Here is a 22,003-nt window from a genome sequence, read left to right as displayed (position 1 = left end):
TGATATGCTGAAGAACGATGTGATACAAAAGAATGGTTTGGGGGGGGGGGTATTCAAAAATTAGAACCGTGTTTTATGGACGACCCTTAACTTGTTACTCTGAGAATAGACATAATTAGCATATCGAATAATGTTAAGTTTGCTGATATGGATGACATTACTGCTGAAATACTTAAGAGTGGTGTAAAACCAAAATATGATTTTTAATGATGGAGGGAGAAGCTAAAATTGGTTACGTAGTTTATGAGCGACTCCTAACTGGTCCTTCTGAGAATAGAGCTATAATTAGGAAATCGAACAATGGTTAGGTTACTGATGTAGATGGTATTTCTGCTGAAATGCGGAAGACCGATGTGAAACAAAATTATGGTTGTTGGCGGAAGGGGTTGAGGGTGGGGGGGGGGATAAATATCCGAAAATTGGAACTGTAGTTTATGGACGACCCTTAACTTGTCACTCTGAGAGTAATAGTAATTAGGAAATCGAATAATGGTAAGGTTGCTGATGTGGATGGCATTGCTGCTGAATTTCTGAAGAGTGGTGTGTAACAAAACTGTGGTGAACAACGGGAAATGGAGGAGTAAAAAGAGCCCAAAATTTATTCGTAGCTTGTGGACGACTCATAACTTGCCCCTCTGATAATAGAGCTATTATTAGAAAATCGAATAATGGTCAGTTTGCTGATGTGGATGGTAATATTACTAAAATGCTGAAGAGCGTTGTCGACTGTTTGTCTGTAAGGTTAAGCGAGTTGATGAACATATTTGTCCAGATTCAAAAACAAAGACTTTTTACTAATTAGTCGATATTATATTCAAAAGCTTTGAAGATTACAGAATAATTTAAAGCCATAAAAGCATAAAGCGGTAAAAATAATTACTCAATGAAGTGACAGTTTGTCGATAAACCAAACTGCTTTTTATGTGGGAAAGCAGTTGAAAATCGATAGCTGCATTGCATGATGAATATTTAGATATTTTTATACCGCACAGATCCACCGATTTGGAAGAGTTAATCCACTTTTCTCATTTGCTTAATGTTCGTAAATATTGTTGACTCCGTTGAGAAGAGTTAGATTCATTACAAAAGTGAGATTTTTTACCTCGTGTATATTTTTCATATTTTCCTTGATCAACCATGTTCAATGAGTTTGGTTATTCTATAAAAACTAGTAGTTAATGCAAGCGGAAAGCAAGTGATTATGCACCTGGTTTTCATTTTCTAATATTAAAAGTATAAGCAATTTAAAAATCTAATATATAAGAAATTTTTGTAAATCATGTTCTAAAATATTTTTAAACATTTATTATAATTTAATAAATTCGAATTGAAAGCGTTTGAAATTAAAAAAAAAATACGTATCTACAATTTTGAAAAAGTACAATATTTCGACTTAAATAAAAAGTAGTTGAACCCTATTGTTTCTAAATAAAGTCGTTTTAAATTGAACAATTACAAATTGGAAGTGTTTAAAATTGAATTTTTTTATCAGAAGCACTCAAAATTGCAAAACTTCAAACTAAAACTTATAAATAAAGAAAATGTTACAAATGAATTTTCAACAAAATAGGTAAATCTTTAAACCAAGCAGTTACGTATTTAAACAAAAATATAAAATTGAACCAAAACAAAAGCTCAACATTTAAAATTGGAATATTATGAAATTGAAAGTGTTAAAAAATTTAATAATTTTGAATCACCAACTCTCAAAGGTGTAAAATTTCTCGTTAGAATTAAAATATTTTTGGTAAAAGTATCAGGTATTAAATTTTTCGTTTAGAATTCATCGGCTTTGATCAAAAATTCAACTACTTGGTCTAAGAATAAACTATTTTTTTTAAATTAATTTCATTCGTTGGAAATTGATTTCTTATGTTGAAAATGTAAGAGTTTCGTTAAAAAATCGTTTTTTGTTTTGTTTCTAAAAATTAATTTGTTTTTAACTGCAAACCATTTCACATTTTGTTAGAAAGTGATATTTATAATTTAAAAATGATCTTTTTCAGATAAAAATTCAACAATTTTACTGAGAATGTACATATTTTGTTGAAAATTTGTCTTTTTTTGCTAAAAATTGCAAATTTATCCTTCTTGTTTGAAAATGTAATTGTTAGGTTAGAAATAAATCAGTTGTGGTTAAGAATTTACAAACTTTGGTGAAACTATTTTGTTGGCCATTCGTCTTTTTTGTTAGAAATCAACAATCAAACTGACAATTATTGTATTTTTTTAAACTCATATTTTTGCATAGAAATTTAATCTTTAATGCTTTTTCGGTTAATAATTCAATAGTTCGGTTGAATAATGATCTGTTTTAGTTAAAGATACAACTATTCTGTTGAAAAAATCGTATTTTTTCGTTAAAAAAGTAGCCATTTGGTAGAAAATTAAACTGTTTGGTTGAAGATTAATTTTGAAGTTCAAAGTTTGTATATTTGGTTCGGAATTCAACTATTTGTTCAAAAATTCGCGTATTTTGATTAATTTTTAAACTGAAGATTTTTACTACTCCAATTTTGGTTGAATATTTTTTTGTTAGTTGAAAATTCAACTGTTTGGTTCAAAACTCATGTTTCTTGGTTAAAAATTCATCTATCTTTCTCGCTTAAATAAACTTTTTTGTTGAAAATTTAACTTTTCGCGTTGATAATTACACTATTTTTGGTTGAATTTTAATCTTTTCTTTTTTGAAAATTAGCTTTTTCTTTAAATGAATTTTGTAAACTAAAAATTGTTACTTTTCAATATTTGGTTGATAATTTTTTTTAAGTTAAAAATTGAACTATTTGGTTTAAAATTTCTCTTTCTTGGTTCAAATTTGTCTATTTTTCTGGTTAAAGAATAAGCCATTTTTTTGAAGATTTAACTTTTTAGGTTGAAAATTCAACTGTTTTCTGAAAATGACGTCCTTTTAGATTAAAAATTTAACTGTTATTGGCTGAATTTTAATAATTTCTTTTTTGGAGAATTCGCTTTTTTAAATTTATTTCTTAAACTCAAGATTTTTACTATCCACTTTTTGGTTTAAAAAAATCTTTTCTAGTTAAAAATTCAACTATTTGTTGGAAACTTCGTACTTCTTGTTTAAAAATAAAAAGTGTAATATTGAAAACACTATTTGAAAGCACTATTAATAATTTCTTTAAATTTGTATTTTAAAATACTAATCATAATCAAATACAGTTTCAATGCGATTTGAACTGTTTCATAGAAAATTTGTCTCTCTGGATTGAGAATGAATATCTTGAAAATCAGTGATGAAGTATTACGAAATAAATGAATTCGAAGATAATTATTATAAATGAAAAAATTTGTATTGAAGAATTAAATTTATTTTTTAATATCACTTAATTGTATAATTTAAAAGCATCTTGCTTATTTAAACTTCAATCAAGGTCAGTGAATCGCAATAGGTTGGCGTTTTCAATTGGAAAGATGATCGAATGGAAGTTAATTAAAAACAGAAATCAGAATGAAACTTCGCTTCCACTTCGCTAGATAAAAAAACTCAGGATTTCAGTTCCAGGCTCACAAAAAAGTTAATAAACCCAATGAATTTTCATTTTTAAAACACGTATATTGCTCATGCAAAGCGAAGAATTATTTTCCAAATATTTTACTAAAAAACAATGTTTCGAGCATTTTTCACATTTCGATTACTTTGATTTATTTTAAAATTTCTCGAAATTTGAATTTTGTATACATTTTTACTATCGTTTATATACAATTTCGTTCGGCCTTAAAAGTAATTTAGAAATTCAGTTTTCAAACTAGTTCTCAATTTAATGAACTTTTTCAATGCCGTTCGTTATATTTTTTACTTAAAATTGCCTTTCGAACTTGTGAACGCCACATTCAAAATTAAAATCTGTACAAAAAAATAAGGAAAATTATTAAAATAAACAATAATTTTAAAAAAGCTATAATAAACAAATTATTTTTGGGAAGATTGGTTGTTTCACCACGCTTGATTGAACACCGCACATCCTCCGCTGCTCCTCTAACCAATCCGCGCAATGAGGCGTCAATTTTCGGAAAAATTAATTTCAAAATAATTAAATCCAGATTCGACAGTAATTATCGACTAAAAATTTATAATTGAAATAAATAATAATTATGAGAAAACTACGTTAAATAAAATTATTTCGAGAACACTGGTACATATTTTGTCTTAATATTAATCATGTAGAATTTATAGGCACGTTTCTCCAATTTCTTTCGAATTTGTAAGTACAAGGTTATGCACAAATGACGTAGGTTATTTTTATGAAATTTTTATCAAGTAGAAAATTCAACTATTTGGTTGAAAATGAAACTTTTTCGTGAATAATCTATATTTGCGGTTTGAAGATTCAATTGTTTGGTAGGAAAATCGTTTTCGTATAAAATAATCAACATTTTGCATTAAATTTTTTATTACATTTCCGAAAAAAATATTAAGTTCAAATTCTAACTCTTTTATTGAAATTTAATTTAAAAAATGAATTGTTTCTTATTTAAAAATCATTTTTTGTTATTAATTTAAAATTTCAATGTTGTTTGGTTGAAACAATAACATTTTTTTAAAAGGTCATCATTTGGGTTTTTAAATTCAACAGTTTTGTAGAAAATTCATTTTTTGGCTTAATAGTTCAATCTTTTAAGTGCGATTTTTATTATTATCTATAAAATGATTTTTTTGTTGAAAACTGAACTAATTTTCGAAATTTAAACTGGTTTCGTCAACATTTATTTATTTTTTACGAAGATTTCTTCCTTTGGTTAAAAAATGTAAGTAGTTTGTTAAAAATTCGTTGTTAAAAAATAATTAATTAATTTTAATTTACAATTTAACTGTTCCATTTTCGGTTAAATATTTTCTGTGTTAGTTAAAATAACGTTTTTGGTTAAAGTTCGTATTTTTGGTTACAGATTTATGATCTTTGTAAAAAGTCATTTTTGTTTAAATTAAAGTCCTTTTGGCTTAAAAATTTAGCCTTTCAAATTAAATTTTTTATTATTTGGTTCAAAAATCTTTCTTGATGGAAAATTAAATTATTTGACGAAGAATTTTCTGCAATGAAAATTAATTTCTTTCACTAAAAATTCAAATATTTTATTTTTGGTTGAAAATTGACCTTTTTTAATTGAAAATTAAAATATTCGGTTAAAAATTTAATTATCTTATTGAAAATTTAACTATTTTATAGATAATTTGGTCGCTTTAGTTCCAAATTCCGTCTTTTATAGAAGCAAATTTTTTTCTATATTTTACGAAAAGTCTTTTGTGGTTAAAGTTCAACTAAAAATTTAAGTAGGTTTTCCATTTTTAGTTCGAAATTGTTTTTTAGGTTGAAGATTCATTTATTTGGTTAGGAATTCATTTACTTTAAATTTACCTTTCTTGGTAAAAATTTTTCTTCGAAGAAAATTCGTCTTTTTGGCTTAAAAACTCTACCTCTTAAATGCATTTTTCAATTTACTGACTGAAAAACTTTTGTTGATAGAAAATTCAACTCTTTGGCTAAGAGTTAATTTTTTAGTTTAAAATTCATAATTTAAGTTGACAATTTATTTTATTGGTTCAAAATTTAACTATTTGATTGAAAATGGCTTTTTTCAATGAAAATTAATTGATTTCACTGAAAATGTGAATGTTTTATTTTTGGTTGAAAATTGATCTTTTTTACGTAAAAATTCGAATATCAATCTTTCTGAGTATAAAACTCCACTCTTTTGTTTAAATTTTTTTTTCTTTGGTCTCAATTGTTATTTAGTTTAAATGAACATCTTTTTTGGCGAAAAATGAAACTAATTTGTTAATTTTTTAAATAATTTTTTTTTTTTAATTCAAAATTCAACTGTTCCTGGTTTGAATTTTTGAAACATTCCTGGTCCTCTTTTGTCGTACTTATTTGATAAATAATTTTACTCCTAGTATTTTTGTTTATTCAACACATAAAACTACAGTGAATCCTGGATTTAGTGTGGGTTTCGGACTAAAGTCGACCCTAAATCCAGGGAATCCGCACGTTAACAATTAGGGGCGTGTGTAGAGTTTACGTTGGATTTTATTGCGAGGTAAAAATATTTTCTAAATTATTTTTTTAATACGGAGACAAGGGTAAACAAAATATTTAACGTTAATTAGAAAGAAAGTTTGCTGTTACACGTTAAAATAAATGTGGGCCGTTGAGCATCTCATTTAAAACGAGAGCTTTGTTTTCAATAATTGGTCCAGGTACTCTCTCGCTCAATTGATTAAGCCATTCGGAGAAATAGCGGCCAAAAGCACATCACTTTTGAGCAATAAAATACCTCGTAAGACACTTAAAGTGGGAAACACGCACTTTTGCGCATAGAGCATAATGCATTGCGCAACTTCATTACCAGATATACGAAGAAGTTATTTTACAGAAAATCACTTCCTTTTATAAATACTGGATTAACTGTTCATGAAAAACACAGTTTTCACCATTCTCACGTCAACACTTGTCAGTTTGAAATTACAAAACACAACAGTGGGACTCCGATGCTTGAGTCGATGGGACCTTTCGTTCTACCATGTGTCCATCCAATACTTCTTCTTTGTGTTCTGTGTTGAATATCTCTGTTAAGTAGCTACGACAACGCCATCAATTTGAAACTATTCAGAGGAAGTTTGAACTCAAATTTAATATTAACAAGAAATCTTTTAGTAAACAATTAATTTCAAACCGCAGTATAACATTTTTTAATCAAATGAATTCGAGATACTACTTCGAGATATATATTCGCGTGTCAGGTGGTGCTATTGTCAAGGTCAAAGACAGGTCCATTCGATCACCTGAAATAATTCCATTAGTCCTATCGGGTCCAGTTGGCTTAGGGCATCGGAGACCCACTGCTGGTTGGCGCGAGCTCGCTATCGTGCTTATTCGCTATGTAAACGCGTGAGCCTCCCGCTTCAATTCTAGTAATTAACTTCAATTCTTGGAAACCCAAAATCCAGGGTCACTAAATCCAATATCGACTGTACTTAGAAACAATTGGGAATAGATTAAATAAGAGTTTCAAAGATCTTTCATTAGAACAATTTTATCTGTTAAATCTAAACATGATTAAAATCTCATAACTCTACCCCCCCCCCCCTCCCAAATTATCTTACCCAAAACTAATTTTTCTGATTTCGATATTTATATTTTCAGTACGTTTTTCTGATGTCCGAAGCCATAATACTAATAGCAGAGGAGAATATTTGGACGAATTTCTTTTCACGTCAGACTAACAAGCATCTTCACTGGATTTTACAAGTGGGAGGCTCAACTTTGAGCATTGCCGGAGTTGCTATAAAATTTAATCACAAAAAGGAACATTTTCAAAGCACCCATGCCATTACAGGAATTATTTCTGTATCCTTCATAATTTTGGTGGCACTTTTGGGAGTTTTTGCATTTTTTGCTTTTCGTTTGCGAAAAATGTTGCGACCAGTGATATTCAAATTTCTCCACAACTTTTTGGGTGTCTTCTGTTTTGTCATTGGAATGACTTCACTTTTGTATGGTCTTGAAAAAAGATGGATGAAGAACAATGCAACAGAGGGGATGGCCAAAACTTGTATAATCTTCACGTACGTGATTACGCTTTTTTCACTTTTTGGGGCTATTCGGTCTCTCTTCAATCAGGCAGTAAGTATAAACAGAAAAATATCAAATTTTATTTTGCAAAAAAAACTGACGTCAAAATTTACTGGAACAAAATTGAGCCACAATTGGTACATTTTAAACAATAGGAACATTTAAAGTAATACTGTGTTTGTCAGTTTTCACATTTCTCATCAGAGTTGGATACTGACTTGTTACATGGAACTAATTTACTGAAAAATGACCTTAAAAGTAACTTTTTAGTTGAAAGATGATATTTTCGATTTGAGAAAGCAACAGTTTTGTATAAAACTCGTCTTTTTGGTTTGAAATTTCAACAATTTAGTGGAAATTTTCTTTCTTTCTTGGTTTAAAATTCGGCTTTTTCGTTTCAAAATTGATCTCTTTTTGCCAACAAATCTAATTTTTGTAAATTAAAAATTCAACTATTTTGGTAGAAAGTTCTAGTAGTTTTTTGGAAAATAATAAACATTTTTGTTAAAAATTCCACTCTTTATTTTCTGTAAAATTTTGATTTTGGTTCTTCTTCATCTTTTTCGGTAAGAAAAATTCTAAAGCGGGTTCAACTATTTTTTTGGAATTTTTTTTCTGTTGGAAAATCTAACTACTTGCTAAAGTTTACCTTGTTTGTAAAGGTTCAGATATTTGGTTAAAGATTAATAATTGTTGTCGAAAATTCATCTTTCGTTAAAAATTGTACTATTTTCTTACAAATTCGTTTCTTTCAGGATGGAAAATTCAAATATTTTGTTAGAAAATTCTTCTTTTTGTTTTGGAAATGGCAGAAAATTCAACTATTAAATTGAAGAAAACTAACTTTTTTGTTGAAATTTAATATTTTCAATATGAAAATTCTGTCATTTGTATGAAAAATTTAAGCATTTGGTTTAAAATTCGTGTATTTTAGTAAAAACTTAAATATTTTGGCAGAGAGTCCAAATTTAGGGGATACTGAACTTTCTTGTCGGAAATGTAACTCTTGTGAAAAATTCGTATTTTTTTGTTTGAAAATACTAGAAAAATCAACTATTTGGTTGAAAATTTACTTTTTCGTTTGAAATTCAAGTTTTTTTGTCAAAAATTAGTCTTTGGGGTTTGAAAATAGTAGAAAATAAAAATATTTGGTTGAAAATTAAATTTTCGTGAAAAATTAATATTTTCGGCATGAAAATTCAATAATTTGTTTAAAAATTTATGGATTTTGTTAAAAATTGAAGTATTTTGGTGGCAAATGAAAATTATGTCAAAAATTAACTTTTTTGTTGGTAATTTATCTCCCTTGTAAAAAAACCTGTCTTTTAGGTTTGAAAATGGTAGAAAAATTCAACTAATATTTTGTTGAATATTAACTCTTTTGTTGAAAGTTAATTTTTTTCAACATGAAAATTCTACTATTTGTATGAAAATTCTAGCATTTTGTTGAACATTCGCGTATTTTGTTAAAAACTCAAGTATTTTTGTAGAGAGTACAAATTTGGTGAAAAATGAACTTAATTGTCAGAAATGTAACTCCTGTAAAAAATTTCGTCTTTTTGATTTGAAAATTTAACTTTTTTGTTGAAAATTAGTATTTTGGGTTTGAGAATGGTAGAAAATTAAAATATTTGGTTGAAAATTAAATTTTCTCGGATAATTAATATTTTCGGTACGAAAATTCAACCATTTGGTTGAAAATTCATGTACTTTATCAAAAATGAAAATATTTGAGTACAAAGTGAAAATTTAGTCAAAAATTAAGTTTTTTGTTGGAAATTGATCATTTTTGTAGAAAATTCGTCTTTTTGGTTTAAAATTGTAGAAAATTCAACTATTTGGTTGAAATTAAACTTTTTGTTAGAAATTAATATTTCAGTATTAAAACTCAAGCATTGTGTTGAACATTCGTGTATTTTGTGAAAAACTTCAGTATTTTAGTAAAAAGGCCAAATTTCATCGAAAATGAACTTTTTCGTTTGAAAATGCTAAAAAATACAACTATTTGGTTGAAAATGTACTTTTTCCGAAAATTAGTATTTTTTGTTTAAAAATAATAAAAAATGTAAATATTTGGTTGAAAATTCAGGCATTATGTTAAAAATTAATGTATTTGGGTAATTAAAAATTAAACTGTTTTGATAAAACTGACTATTTTTGTTAAAAAATAATATTTTTACGTTGAAAGTTCAAACTGTTATGACAAATATTCGTTTTTTTGGCTTAAAAGTTCAACTATTTACTTGAAAACCAACTGTTCTTAAAAATATCTAAAAGATACAAAGGAATTAAAATTATCTCAAAGGATATTCAAAATATTTCAAAACAATTGTTAAGCATTTAAAAAATTTGAGCGATGTCACGAGAATTCAGCAAATACAGACAGTTTGAAGAGTTTAGAAAATTCTAAAAGAAATTCAGAGAATTCAGAAAAATGCAGAGAATTGAAAGGATTTCGAATAATTTAGATAAATAAGAAAAATTCACACTGAACAGAAGAATTTTCAGACTTCAAACGAATTCCCAAAATTTAAAATAATTTAGAGAATTTCAACTGGATTAATATAATACACAAGAATTATAGAATTTAAAAGGTTTCAGAAACTTTAAAAGAGTTCAGAGAATTTATGAGCATTCAGAAAAATGAGAAGAATTCAGAGAATTGAGTAAAATTCAGAGAATACAAAAGACCTGCTGAAATCCAAAATAATGCATAGTGTATTATAAAGGTTTCAAGAGAATAAAAAAAATTTCGAAAATATCAATGGTCTCGTGAGAATTAAAAAAATTAAGAATTGTTTAAGGAGTTCAGAAAATATCATCAGAATTCAGATAATTGAAAAAAAAGAATACAAAAGAATTCTAAATATTTTAGAGAATTCAAAAGACTTTAGACGATCTAAAAGTTACCAGGGAATTCAGAATAATTCAGGAGTGTTAAGAGACTACAAAAAACTTGACGAAATGCATAATAATTCATGGTGTATTGTGAAGATTTCATGAGATAAAAAAAACTTAAAAAATTCTCTAGAATTCTTTTGAATTCTACAGAATTCAAAATATGCGAAAAAGTTAAAATAATTCAAGGTGTATTATAACGATTTTAAGACAGTTAAAAAACATCATGTTTAAAAATTTTTTGATATCGTGAGAATTCAAAAAATTCAGAATAGTTTAGAGAATTTAAACAATTTAAAAACAATTCAGAGATTTTGAGAAATTTCGGATAATTCAGAAAAATTCAGAGAATTAGGAAGCATTCAGTGAATTAAGAAGAATTTAGAGAATTCAGAAAAATTCACAGTGTACAAAAGAATTCACAGACTTCAGAAAAATTAAGACAATTGTAGAGAATTTGAAATATTTAAAGAAAGTTAAAATAATGTAACGTGTATTCTCAGGAAAAAAATATTTTTTCTGAAATTTAATATCTCGTCGCTCAGTTGTCACATGAATTATTTTCAAACTAATGCCTGCTTCTGATTGGTTAATTCCTAATGGTTAATTTTTTATTAATTATTAACTTCACAACAAATCTACACTCTTAGAAATGTTTGGAAAATTCCGACTTGATACTAAAGTAACCGAAATTTACGAAATCAGGTTGCTGTGAACGAAATTCAGTAACATTTATTATAAAATACCTAAATTTTTATTTAACTTCAGAAACAGTTTCTAAAAATTACAAATAGTTTCTTAGAATTACTAAATGGCAACAGAAATATAAGTTCTCTTAATGGAAATAAGTGCGCAGTGGCATGCGCACTCTTCGTTTCTAGAGCGTTCGGCTAGCAGACGAAGCATGGCGGTTCAGTATCAGTAATAATTTGCGCGTTCGAGAGTTTTTGTTATAATTTATTAAGGAATAAGGGTATAAAAAATTTTGTTTAAAGTTAGGGAATTTCTTTGGTCAAGGAAAAGTCAGGGATATAAATAACAAAATACATGTAAAGGTCAAAGAACTCATATGATTTTAAACTATCAAGTAGAAAAAATTTGAAATTGTCTTATTTCGTTTATAAAAGATTTCAGGTTAAAAATGTTAACACACTGTTAAAAATTTCTGTTGGAAACTTCCACCATATGTACTGGAAGTTTATTTCTGAAACGTAAGGTAACGCTGCAATACACAATGTTGTAGTACGAAATACAAGGAATCCACGAAATTAATAGAATTCATGGAATTCCCAGAATTTAAGGAATTCATGGAATTTACGGAATTGAAACAGTTGAAGAAATTCACAGAATTCAACGAACTCACGGAATTCACATAATTCCATAAAATCAGGGAATTGAGGAAATTCGCCCGATTTACGGAATTCACGCAATTAATTGAATTCACGGAATTTCCACAATTTATGAATTGAAGGAATTCGCGGAATTAAAATAATTTACGGAAATCAAGAAATTCGCGGAATTCATGAAATTCCTGGAGTACATACAATTAATGCAAATAATGGAATGCATAAAATTCATGGAATTCACGGAATTCATATAATTTACGAAATTCATTAAATTCGCGGAATTCACGGAATTAATTAAATTCACGTAATTCACGGAATTAATTAAATTCACGTAATTCACGGAATTAATTAAATTAATGGAATTCATGGAATTCATGGAATTAATTAAATTCATGGAATTCATGGAATTAATTTAATACATGGAATTCATGGAATTCACGAAATTCACATAATTTAACTAATTCATGAAGTTTAAGTAAATAGTGTAATTCATGGAATTCTAGAAATTTAAGCAATTTATAATATTCAATGAATTCCATGAACTACTTTAATCAATTTAATTCAATGAATTTTATGAATTCCGAGTGTTACATGAATTCTGAGAATTCTTTTACTTGTATGCATTTTGCATATTTCGTCTATTTCTTATATTCCGTGATTTTCGAAAATTGCATGAATTCCTTGAATTCTGGGTGTTATATGAATTCCGTGAATTCTTCAAATTGCGTAACTTCTGTCATTACGGTCAAACCCGCGATTTCCTTGAATTCAGTTATTTTCCTGAATTCCATGAATTCCGTGAATTCCATAAATGAAGCGTATTCTGTGAATTTCGTGAGTTCCATAAATTAAGCGTTTACCGTGAATTCCGTAAATTCCAAGAATTCCGTGAATTTCATAAATGCCACAATTTTTTCGATTTCCTTTCATTCAATGAATTCCGCGAATTCCACGAATGTTATGAATTTCGTGAATTAAATAAATTTCGTGAATTCTGTAATTTTCTTGAATTCGGTGAAATATGTGAACTCCTTGAATTCCATTAATTCCGTAATTTCCTTGTGCACAATTTTCGTCTTACAAACGCTCTAATACATGTATTGGAATGCTGGACGATGACTTCACGATTTACAACACTTACAATACATGTATTGCAATTTCGTCATTCTAATATCATGGTTGCAATTTTACCTTACGCTTGTATTGTAGAATTCTGGTAGATGTGTTGTAGAATTTCAAAAATTTTTAACAGTGCAGTTTAAGATTCTGGTATTATATTAATATTAATATTAATATTAATATGGCTAGGGAAAATGAAAAATTGGTTAGTGGGAAGTTAGAGAAAATTAAAAATGAAGTTTGGTAGTAACCTTGGTATAATAATCTTGTTAGTAATTTGTTTTTTAGTTTCACATTTTATAATTTTTTTGAAAATTCTACATTTTTGTTGCAAAAACATCCTTTACCGGTGAAACTTAAATTTCTGTGTGCAAAATCCTTCTTTTTAGGTTAAGAATTCAACTATTTTTGTAAGAAATTGACGTATTTTTCAAAACTTTTTTTTATGCTGAAAAGTCAAACTAAAATCTTTTTTGGTTGAAAGTTCCACATTTTTCGAAATGTTGTCTATTTATTTTTAAAAATCATCTATTTGACTAGAAATGGCATCTCTCTTCGATAAAAATGCAACGGTTCAGTTTAAAATTCAATAATTTTTTTAAAAAGTATATTTTTTGGCAAAAATTAAACAGCTTTGTTAATCATTCATATTTTAGGTAGAAAATGCAACTATTCTCATAGACAATTTTTTTCTTATTTAAAACTCAAATTTCTTTATGAAAAGTTAAAATAAAATCTTGATTGGATGAAAATTCTACTTTTCTTTGAAAATTTGTCTTTATTAAAAAGTTTATCTATTTTATTAGGAATTGCATCTTTCTTGGATAAAAATGCAACTATTTGCATAAAAATTCCACAATTTTTTCAAAAAACGTATCCTTTTTTATTAAAAATTCAAACAGTTTCGTTCAAACATCGACCTTTTTGTTAAAGTTTCACCATTTATCTACAAATTAATTTTTTAGCTAAAAATTCAATTCTATCAGAAAAAATTACATACGAATATTAGTTATAAGAAATAAAATAACATTTTATATAAATTTTGTGTGTAAATTTCTCGAAACACTAAATATATAGATACAATATTTTATGGTTGAATAATTTTAATATATATTTGAACTCTATATGTGTCTTAAAAATAAAAATTATAGTAAGAAAATATAAACGAGCGAAGCCTATATGTGAAGAACTGTGTTATTTAAAATACTCAAAGAATCAAATGTGAAAAAAATTCTTATAATTAAAGATGGTCTTTGATTATATACTTGACACAATGAGTGTACGTGTATTATAACATATATACATAAGAAGTCCTACGTATAAACTTCACTAATGTTTTCTTGCTATTTTTTGTTCTCAGAACAAATATAGACTACATGTTTTGTATTAAAATTAATTAACCGAAAAAAATTTGTTAACCTCTTGAAATTTTCAGTTACAGTAACTGAAAATTCCTAAACCAGAACAGAATTTTCTGAAATATGTGACTTGAGTTTTATGTAATTACCGTTGATAAAGTTTCTGTTACAGTTTAGGAAAATTTAGAAACGGTTTCTGCATATAGCTTTAGTGACGCGTCTCTGAAAATTCATATAGAAATTTCTAACAGCGTATATTATTATTTTTGACTGTAGTTTTTATGATAAATTAGAAAGTGTAAAAATGGCCCAGGATGGATGTTTGGGGTACTCCTGCATTAATGCTTTCCTCTTTTGATGCGGTACCATTCAAATTAAAAAAAAATTTATATTTTTAAGGTAGATTGCAATAATTTTAATCAAAAAGATAGAAAATTAAATCCATGGAGCTCATAAATTATCTCATAATTGTCGTGTTTCAAAATTCAAAATTTTGTTGCCAATTATTCGTTAAAATTTTTTGCAAGAGCAGGAAGTAGACGAATTGGCTAATATCTTTCTGGGAATAACGTGTTCTTTCCCGGGGTTTGAAGCTAAATCTGGTTAGTCTGCGGGAGGGCTATACGAATTCTTCCTTATTCCAGCCACAATCATTGTTAGCCAGAATTCCTGATTTCCTGATTTCTGCGTGAACAGCTCCTCGAAATTTGCAATTCAAAGCGGTGTGATTAGCATTAAGATAGCCCATATAAAAGGACTTTATTTCCTGGTCTAAACATTGCCTCTAAGTATTTTATATTGATTTTAGATATTGGAGGGGTATAAACAAAAACAATAATTGTAACCAAAGTAATAAGTAAATAATTGTAAATAAAGTTTAATTGTAACGCGTTTGGTAGTAATCGTGATTAGTGCAAGTTCCGTATAATTAACGATATTCTTAACTTACATGACATAATCACGTTAAACCCCTGGAATAAATTTTATCTTCAAATTTGATAAAAACTCTGCAGCAGCTTTATATGACGAATGATAAAATTTATCCGACGAAAATATTTGACATACGTGAAATGTCAAACGGCTGTGTCTAGGTTGACCAAAAAATTTTCCTTTTATAAATTTGAAAATCCTCGCGGTATTATTTTTTTAAATGGCCTCACTTTAATTAACTGCTTTAACCAAAAAATCATTTACCTACACTTACAGAACACATTAGGAAATAATGCTGCAGTGTTTTTATCCAATTTAAAGATCAAATTTATTGCTGGAATTTACTGTGATAATATAATGATATAATAATATGATGTGCTACTTCCAGTAGCTTTCGCATTAGCCCTATTTTTTCTTATCACAGAATAACTTACCATATTAAAATTATCTTTGGTACCAATTTGATCTCATTTACTAACATAATGTCTACCTTGTGGCTTCTTAGAAATATCCCAAGTTCTCTATATAATTGCTTTTGATCCCATTAGCATTCCAATGTCATATTGTTAATGAATACATTAACCTGCTACTTGCTAACATTTTTCATTATGTCAGAAAAAACTTTAGGTCTATCAAAATCGTTATTGTACCTACACTGTTTGACATTTCTGTAGGAAATTTCAGAGACGTGTCACGAAAGCTTTATGCTGAAACCGTTTCCAATGATTTCCAATGATTTTCGATGAAAGCTTCGCTGCAACAAACATTAACTTCACAGGATAAACTTTAAACAAATATCGATTAAATTTTCTTTCGTTTTTCCATGACAACACATGTGTTTTGAAAAACGCGAATTTGTTTTAATAAAACGTTATCCCTCTAAGAAATTCCCTGCAACAAATTTGATCATTACTGTATTGTGTGATGAGTGAAGTTAATATAAACGACTTCTTCAAAAAAAAAACTAAGAATAAAATTTGTTGGAACACGTTTTTCTCATGGAAAAATAAAAGAAACTTTAACCGATATTTGTGTAAAGTTTATCCTGTGAAGCTAATTTTTGTTGCCGAGAATTTCTCGTCGGAAATCGATGTAAAGTTTATCTTCTTTTTTTTCTGTGTCATGTATCTATGTTATGATAGAACTGATATGATAGCACACTCATTGTATCAAGTGTATAATCAAAGCCCATCTTTTACGATAAGAAGTTTTTTTCGCATTCGATTAATTGAGTATATTAAATAACATAGTCAAATAAAATCTTCCTGCACAGAAAATTCCACTTTTTTTTTGAAAATTTATCTTTTTGATTAAAAAATTCATCTCTTTTAGTAGAATTTTTTTTAAGAAAGTGCAACTTTTTGGTTAAAAATTATTAATCTTTACTTCATTATTCAACTATTTTGTTTGAAATATTTGGTTGAATCACTTTGCAGAGAAATCTTTTTTTTTGTTGTTGTTGAAAATTCAATTGTTCTTCGTTGAAGATTCATTATTTCAATTTCAAATTCATCCCTTTGGTTCAAAGTGCAAATGTTTAAGGCAAATTTTGTTTTATATATAAAAATAACAAGTTAATGGCCAAAACTTGTATAATTTTTACATACGAGATTAGCCTATTCTCACTTTTTGGGTCTATTCAGTCCCTCTTCAAACAGGCAGTGACTATAACCAGATAGTAGGTGCACGAAACGTATATTTCGAACAAAGGAGCCATGGGTGCAATAATGTTTACGAGGATAATAACTTGAAAGCGAGGATCTTACCTTGAATGGCAACTAACCTTAGAACTTTAGAACTCCTGGTGTTAAGTGCTTTTATGAAAAATTACAAAACAAGGTCGAGGACAAAAATAACCGTCTGGCCTTATTTTTTCTTCAAATTATGAAAACCAATCATTTTAAATAAGAGCAAATATAAAGCTACAAATAATGAAAAAAGAAAAGAAATGCAAAATCATAATAAATAAAATAATAAATTGTACTTTCTTTCATAAAAAATGTGCAGACATCGTGAAACCAACCAATTTTCCTCGACAACGAAAGCGATGAATTGACATTCAGAAGATGTGCGAAATTGATCTTTTAGAAAAACCAGTTCTTTGTACGAGCAATGTGAATATTTGGATGATTGCCAAAAATTTGACCACTTCGTGTCCTAGTTATTTTCCACTTTTCCCTTGAATTATAAATGGTTATTCAAAGTATTTGGGTAAAGTGCCTTTATAAAAGCACAATTTACTAAATAGTCCAGGCGAATTACACTTTGGAAAAAAGAAAATTGTTAACAGCACTTGAAGAATTGGAAATAGTAAAGTAGTTCATAATAAATGTAAAAAATAAAAATGTGTGAGCAGGGGTGCGGCAGAGTTGATAGGGGGAGGGGGATGAACGGGGTGAAAATAGTATTATTGTTATTTTCGGCGAAAGTTGACGTCAGAGGGAAAAGTGTTTTATTGAAAACATATAGATTATAAAAAAAATATACAACTTCTGTGTTAGTGACTTTTTCACATAACCTCAAAATGTCCGAGAACAATGTGAAAAGCCGTGTTTTCTTCTTTTTTTTGTATTTTATTTTTTCATTTTTTCAAAAATAATTTTCTTTTGAAACTCAAATAAAGTATACCTTTTTATATCCTCAATATTCAACTTTTTTAAAAATACTTTTTCTTCAAATGAAATTTGTCCTTCAGAAAATCATCGTACAGAGTTCTTTCAGGGCTCAACTTTTTTTTTTGACATATATTTTCTGATGAAATGAAAGAAACGTATAGTCCCAATTAGAGAACATGCTCAAAAATGGGAAAACCTGGAAAAGTGACTTGTGCAACAATCCATTTTTCACGAAATGTTGATAATTTGTTTAAATTGTAAAATATCATAAAAAACTGATTACTTCATTCAGTTTGGCGGAAAATACGAAAAAAACTTTACTTTTATATTTGACCAGAACCTTCACTTTTGAACACGAACGCTATCAACATTCAAGTCGAATAATGAAGCTTCAGATGAATAAGGAAAATAACGAATTGAAAATTTTTTTTTGCCTTAAAATAAATTGGATCCTAAATTAAAATTAATTTTCTGAATATTGAGGACATAAAAAGGTATAGTTTCATTGAGTTTCATCAAAATAAAATTATTTTTGCGAAAATGAAAAATCAAAAACGAAAAAAAAAAAGAAAACACGGGTTTTCGCATTTTTCTTTGACATTTTGAGGTTATGTGAAAAAGTCACCAATATAAAAGTTGTAGATTTTTTATAATATATATTTTTTCTATACAACATTTTCGCAATTGTTTATTTCATACTTACAAAGATTTACTTGAACTTAAAGATCGATTTATCAATTTTAATTAAAAATAATTGTTAACACTGCTCCTAATAATAGGAATAATTCATAGAAAAAAATTGCATAAATGTCATCTAGAAAGCTATTTAAAAATTTAATAGGTTACAAAATTATACCGAATTTTTTGTGTTTTCAGTTTTTTCTAGTGAACAACAATAGATTTTCTCAGTTTAGAATGTTTTGAAAATGTGCTGAATACATGTTTTTTTGGATTGATTTAGATGCAAGATTTTTCAGAGAAAGTGCAACATATCGAAAACCTTAAATTTCTTCAGATTAAATTTTTTTTCAAAATGTGTGCATATGCAAAATAAATATTGACAACGACATAATAGGAAAATCGAACTATTTTTTATAAACCATTTTCGGTAGAAAATTAAACTATTGAGTTGAAAATGAACTTTCTTGTAAAAATTCTGATTTTTGGTTAAAAATTCAACTATTTGGAAAAAAATCATCTTTTTGCCTGGAAAAATCAACAGTTGGGTTCAAAATTAACTTTTTGGTAAAAAATTCAACTGCTTTTAAGAAAGGTCTTCTTTTTTTTTGCTTGAAAATCAAAATGTTTTTCAAAAAACCGTTCTCTTTTGTTGGGAATTAAATTATTTTTGAAAAATTTATTTTTTGGCTTTTGAAAATTGATTTTTTGATTCATAATTTAGCAATCTCAATTTTGGTTAAAAATTCCACTTTTTAAGTGAAAAATTAAACTATTTTGTAGAAAGATAACCTTGTCTTTAAATCTATATTTTGTGGGCTTAAGATTCAAGGAAAATCTTTTTTGATGGAAAATTAGTCTTGTTTGGTTAAGGATTCTACTACTTTGTTCAAAATTCGTCTTTTTTGTTTGGAAATTCAAAAACTTTTGTGACATTTTTTAAAATACAAAAACTTCTTGAAGTATAATATCAAAATACATATTTCGTTAAATATGAACTTTTAACTTAAAAATTTAACTGATTTGTAGAAAATTACTATCTTTGGTTGAAAAATTAACTATTCTGTTAAAAAATCGCTTCTTTGGGGTGCAAAAATTTTGTTTTGGCTGACGAATTAACCTTTCCAATTTTTGTAGAAACATTGTGTTCATAAATTTTGTGGATAATTTAACTGCTTTATAGAAATTTTATTTTTGTTGACCTGAAAATTTCTGCAATTTCGTTAAATTTTCTTTTCTTTTTTGTCTAAAAAATCTTTCCTGATTGAAATTTTAAATTCCTTGTTCTTTTGATTAAAAAAATGTGCCCTTTTTTGGATATCAAACTATTTCAAAATTTTATCTTCTTTGGTTAAGAACTTTATTAACATATCTTTTTCTATACTGCAAAATAAAAAGTTTAGGCTTAAAATTTAAGGGGTCTAAAGAAAACTAGTTTTTGTTGTCGAAAATTAAACAATTTAGATTATTTTTTCTTTTTAAACTGAAAAATCTTGTTTGGTTGAAAATTAAACACTGTTTTTGAATATTCGCACTTTAAGTTTAAAAATTAATCCCTTTTGGGAGAAATTTCATCTTTTTGTGTTAAATATGCAACTCTTGTTAATAAATTAATGGAATTCATTATTTCAATGTGCTTTGGTTGAAGACTTAAATTTTTTAAAGAAAATTTGTCTTTTTAGTTGAAAATGCATTCCTTTAATTGAAAATTTTTCTATTTTTTTTTTAAATTTCAAAGATTTAATAAAAGGTTATCATTTGTGGGCCTCGATATATTGAAGAATCTGTAAAAGAAACGTTAAAACAATATTTTATATTTAACAAAAAGAAAATCGGGTGAAACTTTCGAAAAAGTATTAGAAAACAAAAGGCTGTCAGAGAAAAATATAATTGAAAGAATTTAATTATATTTTGAATGATCAGAATTTATAAAAATACTTTATTTTTAATCAATTATTATTATAAATTGTTCAATAAAATCGCCTTTGAAATTACTAATTGCTCATATTTCGCAATGGACTATATGACAAATATCCATATTTTCATTTACATATCATTTGAGTTAAATTGAAGAGCAATTGATTAAACGTTTAAAATGAACTTGTTATTTTTGTCCACATTTTCATTACTAGAAAATTCACTGAAAAAATCATATTTTTTCTCAAGTTTATTAAAAATTGTATTCCACATCCAATCCAATTACTTTGCCACCACGCATGTGTCAATACCATTCGCAAACATATTAAAAATATATAATGAATTTTAAGATCTTTAGTTAGAAGCCATTTTTATAAATTTTTAAAATAAAAAACCTTGTAACTGTTTATTGAGCGTTTTAGGATTACAAAGCAATTAGCTGAATAGAATTGTTCGAAGGTCTTTTAGTGCTTCTATTTTATCTAGAGCTTAAAATCCTTAGAGTTAACAGTTTCCATTCTGATTCAGCAAAAAATACAATGAAATTTAAGTTGAAAAATTCCGAAAAGGTATTTTAATTTCAATTTATGAAAAATATTGAAACACATTAATTAAAAGAAATTATTTGTGTGATACGATTTTGCTTGATATAAATAAATGATTTCATTAAGTCAAAGAATAATATTTTTAAACGTCTTATACGTGAAGCATTGTTGTTAGATTCCTGAAAAAAATTTTAATGGTTTTTTATTTTGAAAAATTAATTTTAAGAGGTTATCACAAAAAATTAGGAACAGTGTAAAAGATTTTCACGATTTTCTAAAAAGAATCTGGAAGCGTTAAAGGCAATTTTCAACATTTTTAAGCATGTAACAAAATTTAAAAATATTTAGCAGTTTTCAAAAAATGCTTAAAATAATTTTAAATTAGCAGTATTTATAATATCAAAGTTTTTCAAAATATTTGGAATAATTTGATTTAGCTTAAAAGATATTAAGAAATTTTAGAAGTGCTAAACATATTATTCGTAAGTTATTTAAATATTTTTATTTTGTATTGAAAACTATTTTTTCCCTCAAATTATAATTTAGTTGAAATTTTCTTTATTTCTTGACTAAAAATCTTTTTTATTTAAAAATTCATTTATTTTTGTAAAAATTTATTATGTTTTAGTTCATTTTCACTGTTTTGACTTAAAATTAAAAACAATTTTATTTGAATTACATTTTTTGTTGAGAATTATTATTTTTTAATTAGCTGATGTTAGTAAGTGTTGACCAAGTAAGAATGAAAATAATTGATGTTAAGGCTTGTCGGGATATACTGGATTGAAAAAAAAAACTTTTTATCAAGAAAACTTTGAACGTTTGTTAATCAAAAAGTTTTTTTTAGACCATTATACCGACAAGCATTAACGTCAATTATTAATCTTTTTGTTTGAAAATTCAACTGTTCGATTGAAAATTAAATTTTTTGTCGAAAATTTAATTGTACATATTTGAAATATGTGAAAATCTTTTGAAGTTTTCTGAATAATCTCTTAAAAA

At 26.9% G+C, this 22,003-nt stretch overlaps 1 protein-coding gene across 1 annotated transcript in view; it reads left to right on the top strand.

Annotated features, from left to right (window-relative positions):
* LOC117174850 (cytochrome b561 domain-containing protein 2-like) overlaps window positions 1–22,003 on the top strand; it is an 85,245-nt gene that overhangs the window by 30,913 nt on the left and 32,329 nt on the right. Inside the window, exon 3 of the mRNA XM_033364239.1 lies at window positions 7,167–7,646. Coding sequence (XP_033220130.1) covers window positions 7,167–7,646 — 480 coding nt within the window. The remainder of the gene's footprint in view (window positions 1–7,166; window positions 7,647–22,003) is intronic.

This window comes from Belonocnema kinseyi, chromosome 6 (genome assembly GCF_010883055.1).
Source record: "Belonocnema kinseyi isolate 2016_QV_RU_SX_M_011 chromosome 6, B_treatae_v1, whole genome shotgun sequence".
NCBI classification, from domain to species: domain Eukaryota; kingdom Metazoa; phylum Arthropoda; class Insecta; order Hymenoptera; family Cynipidae; genus Belonocnema; species Belonocnema kinseyi.
Note: the sequence above shows the minus strand (reverse complement) of the source record. Positions and strands in the feature narration are given on the sequence as shown.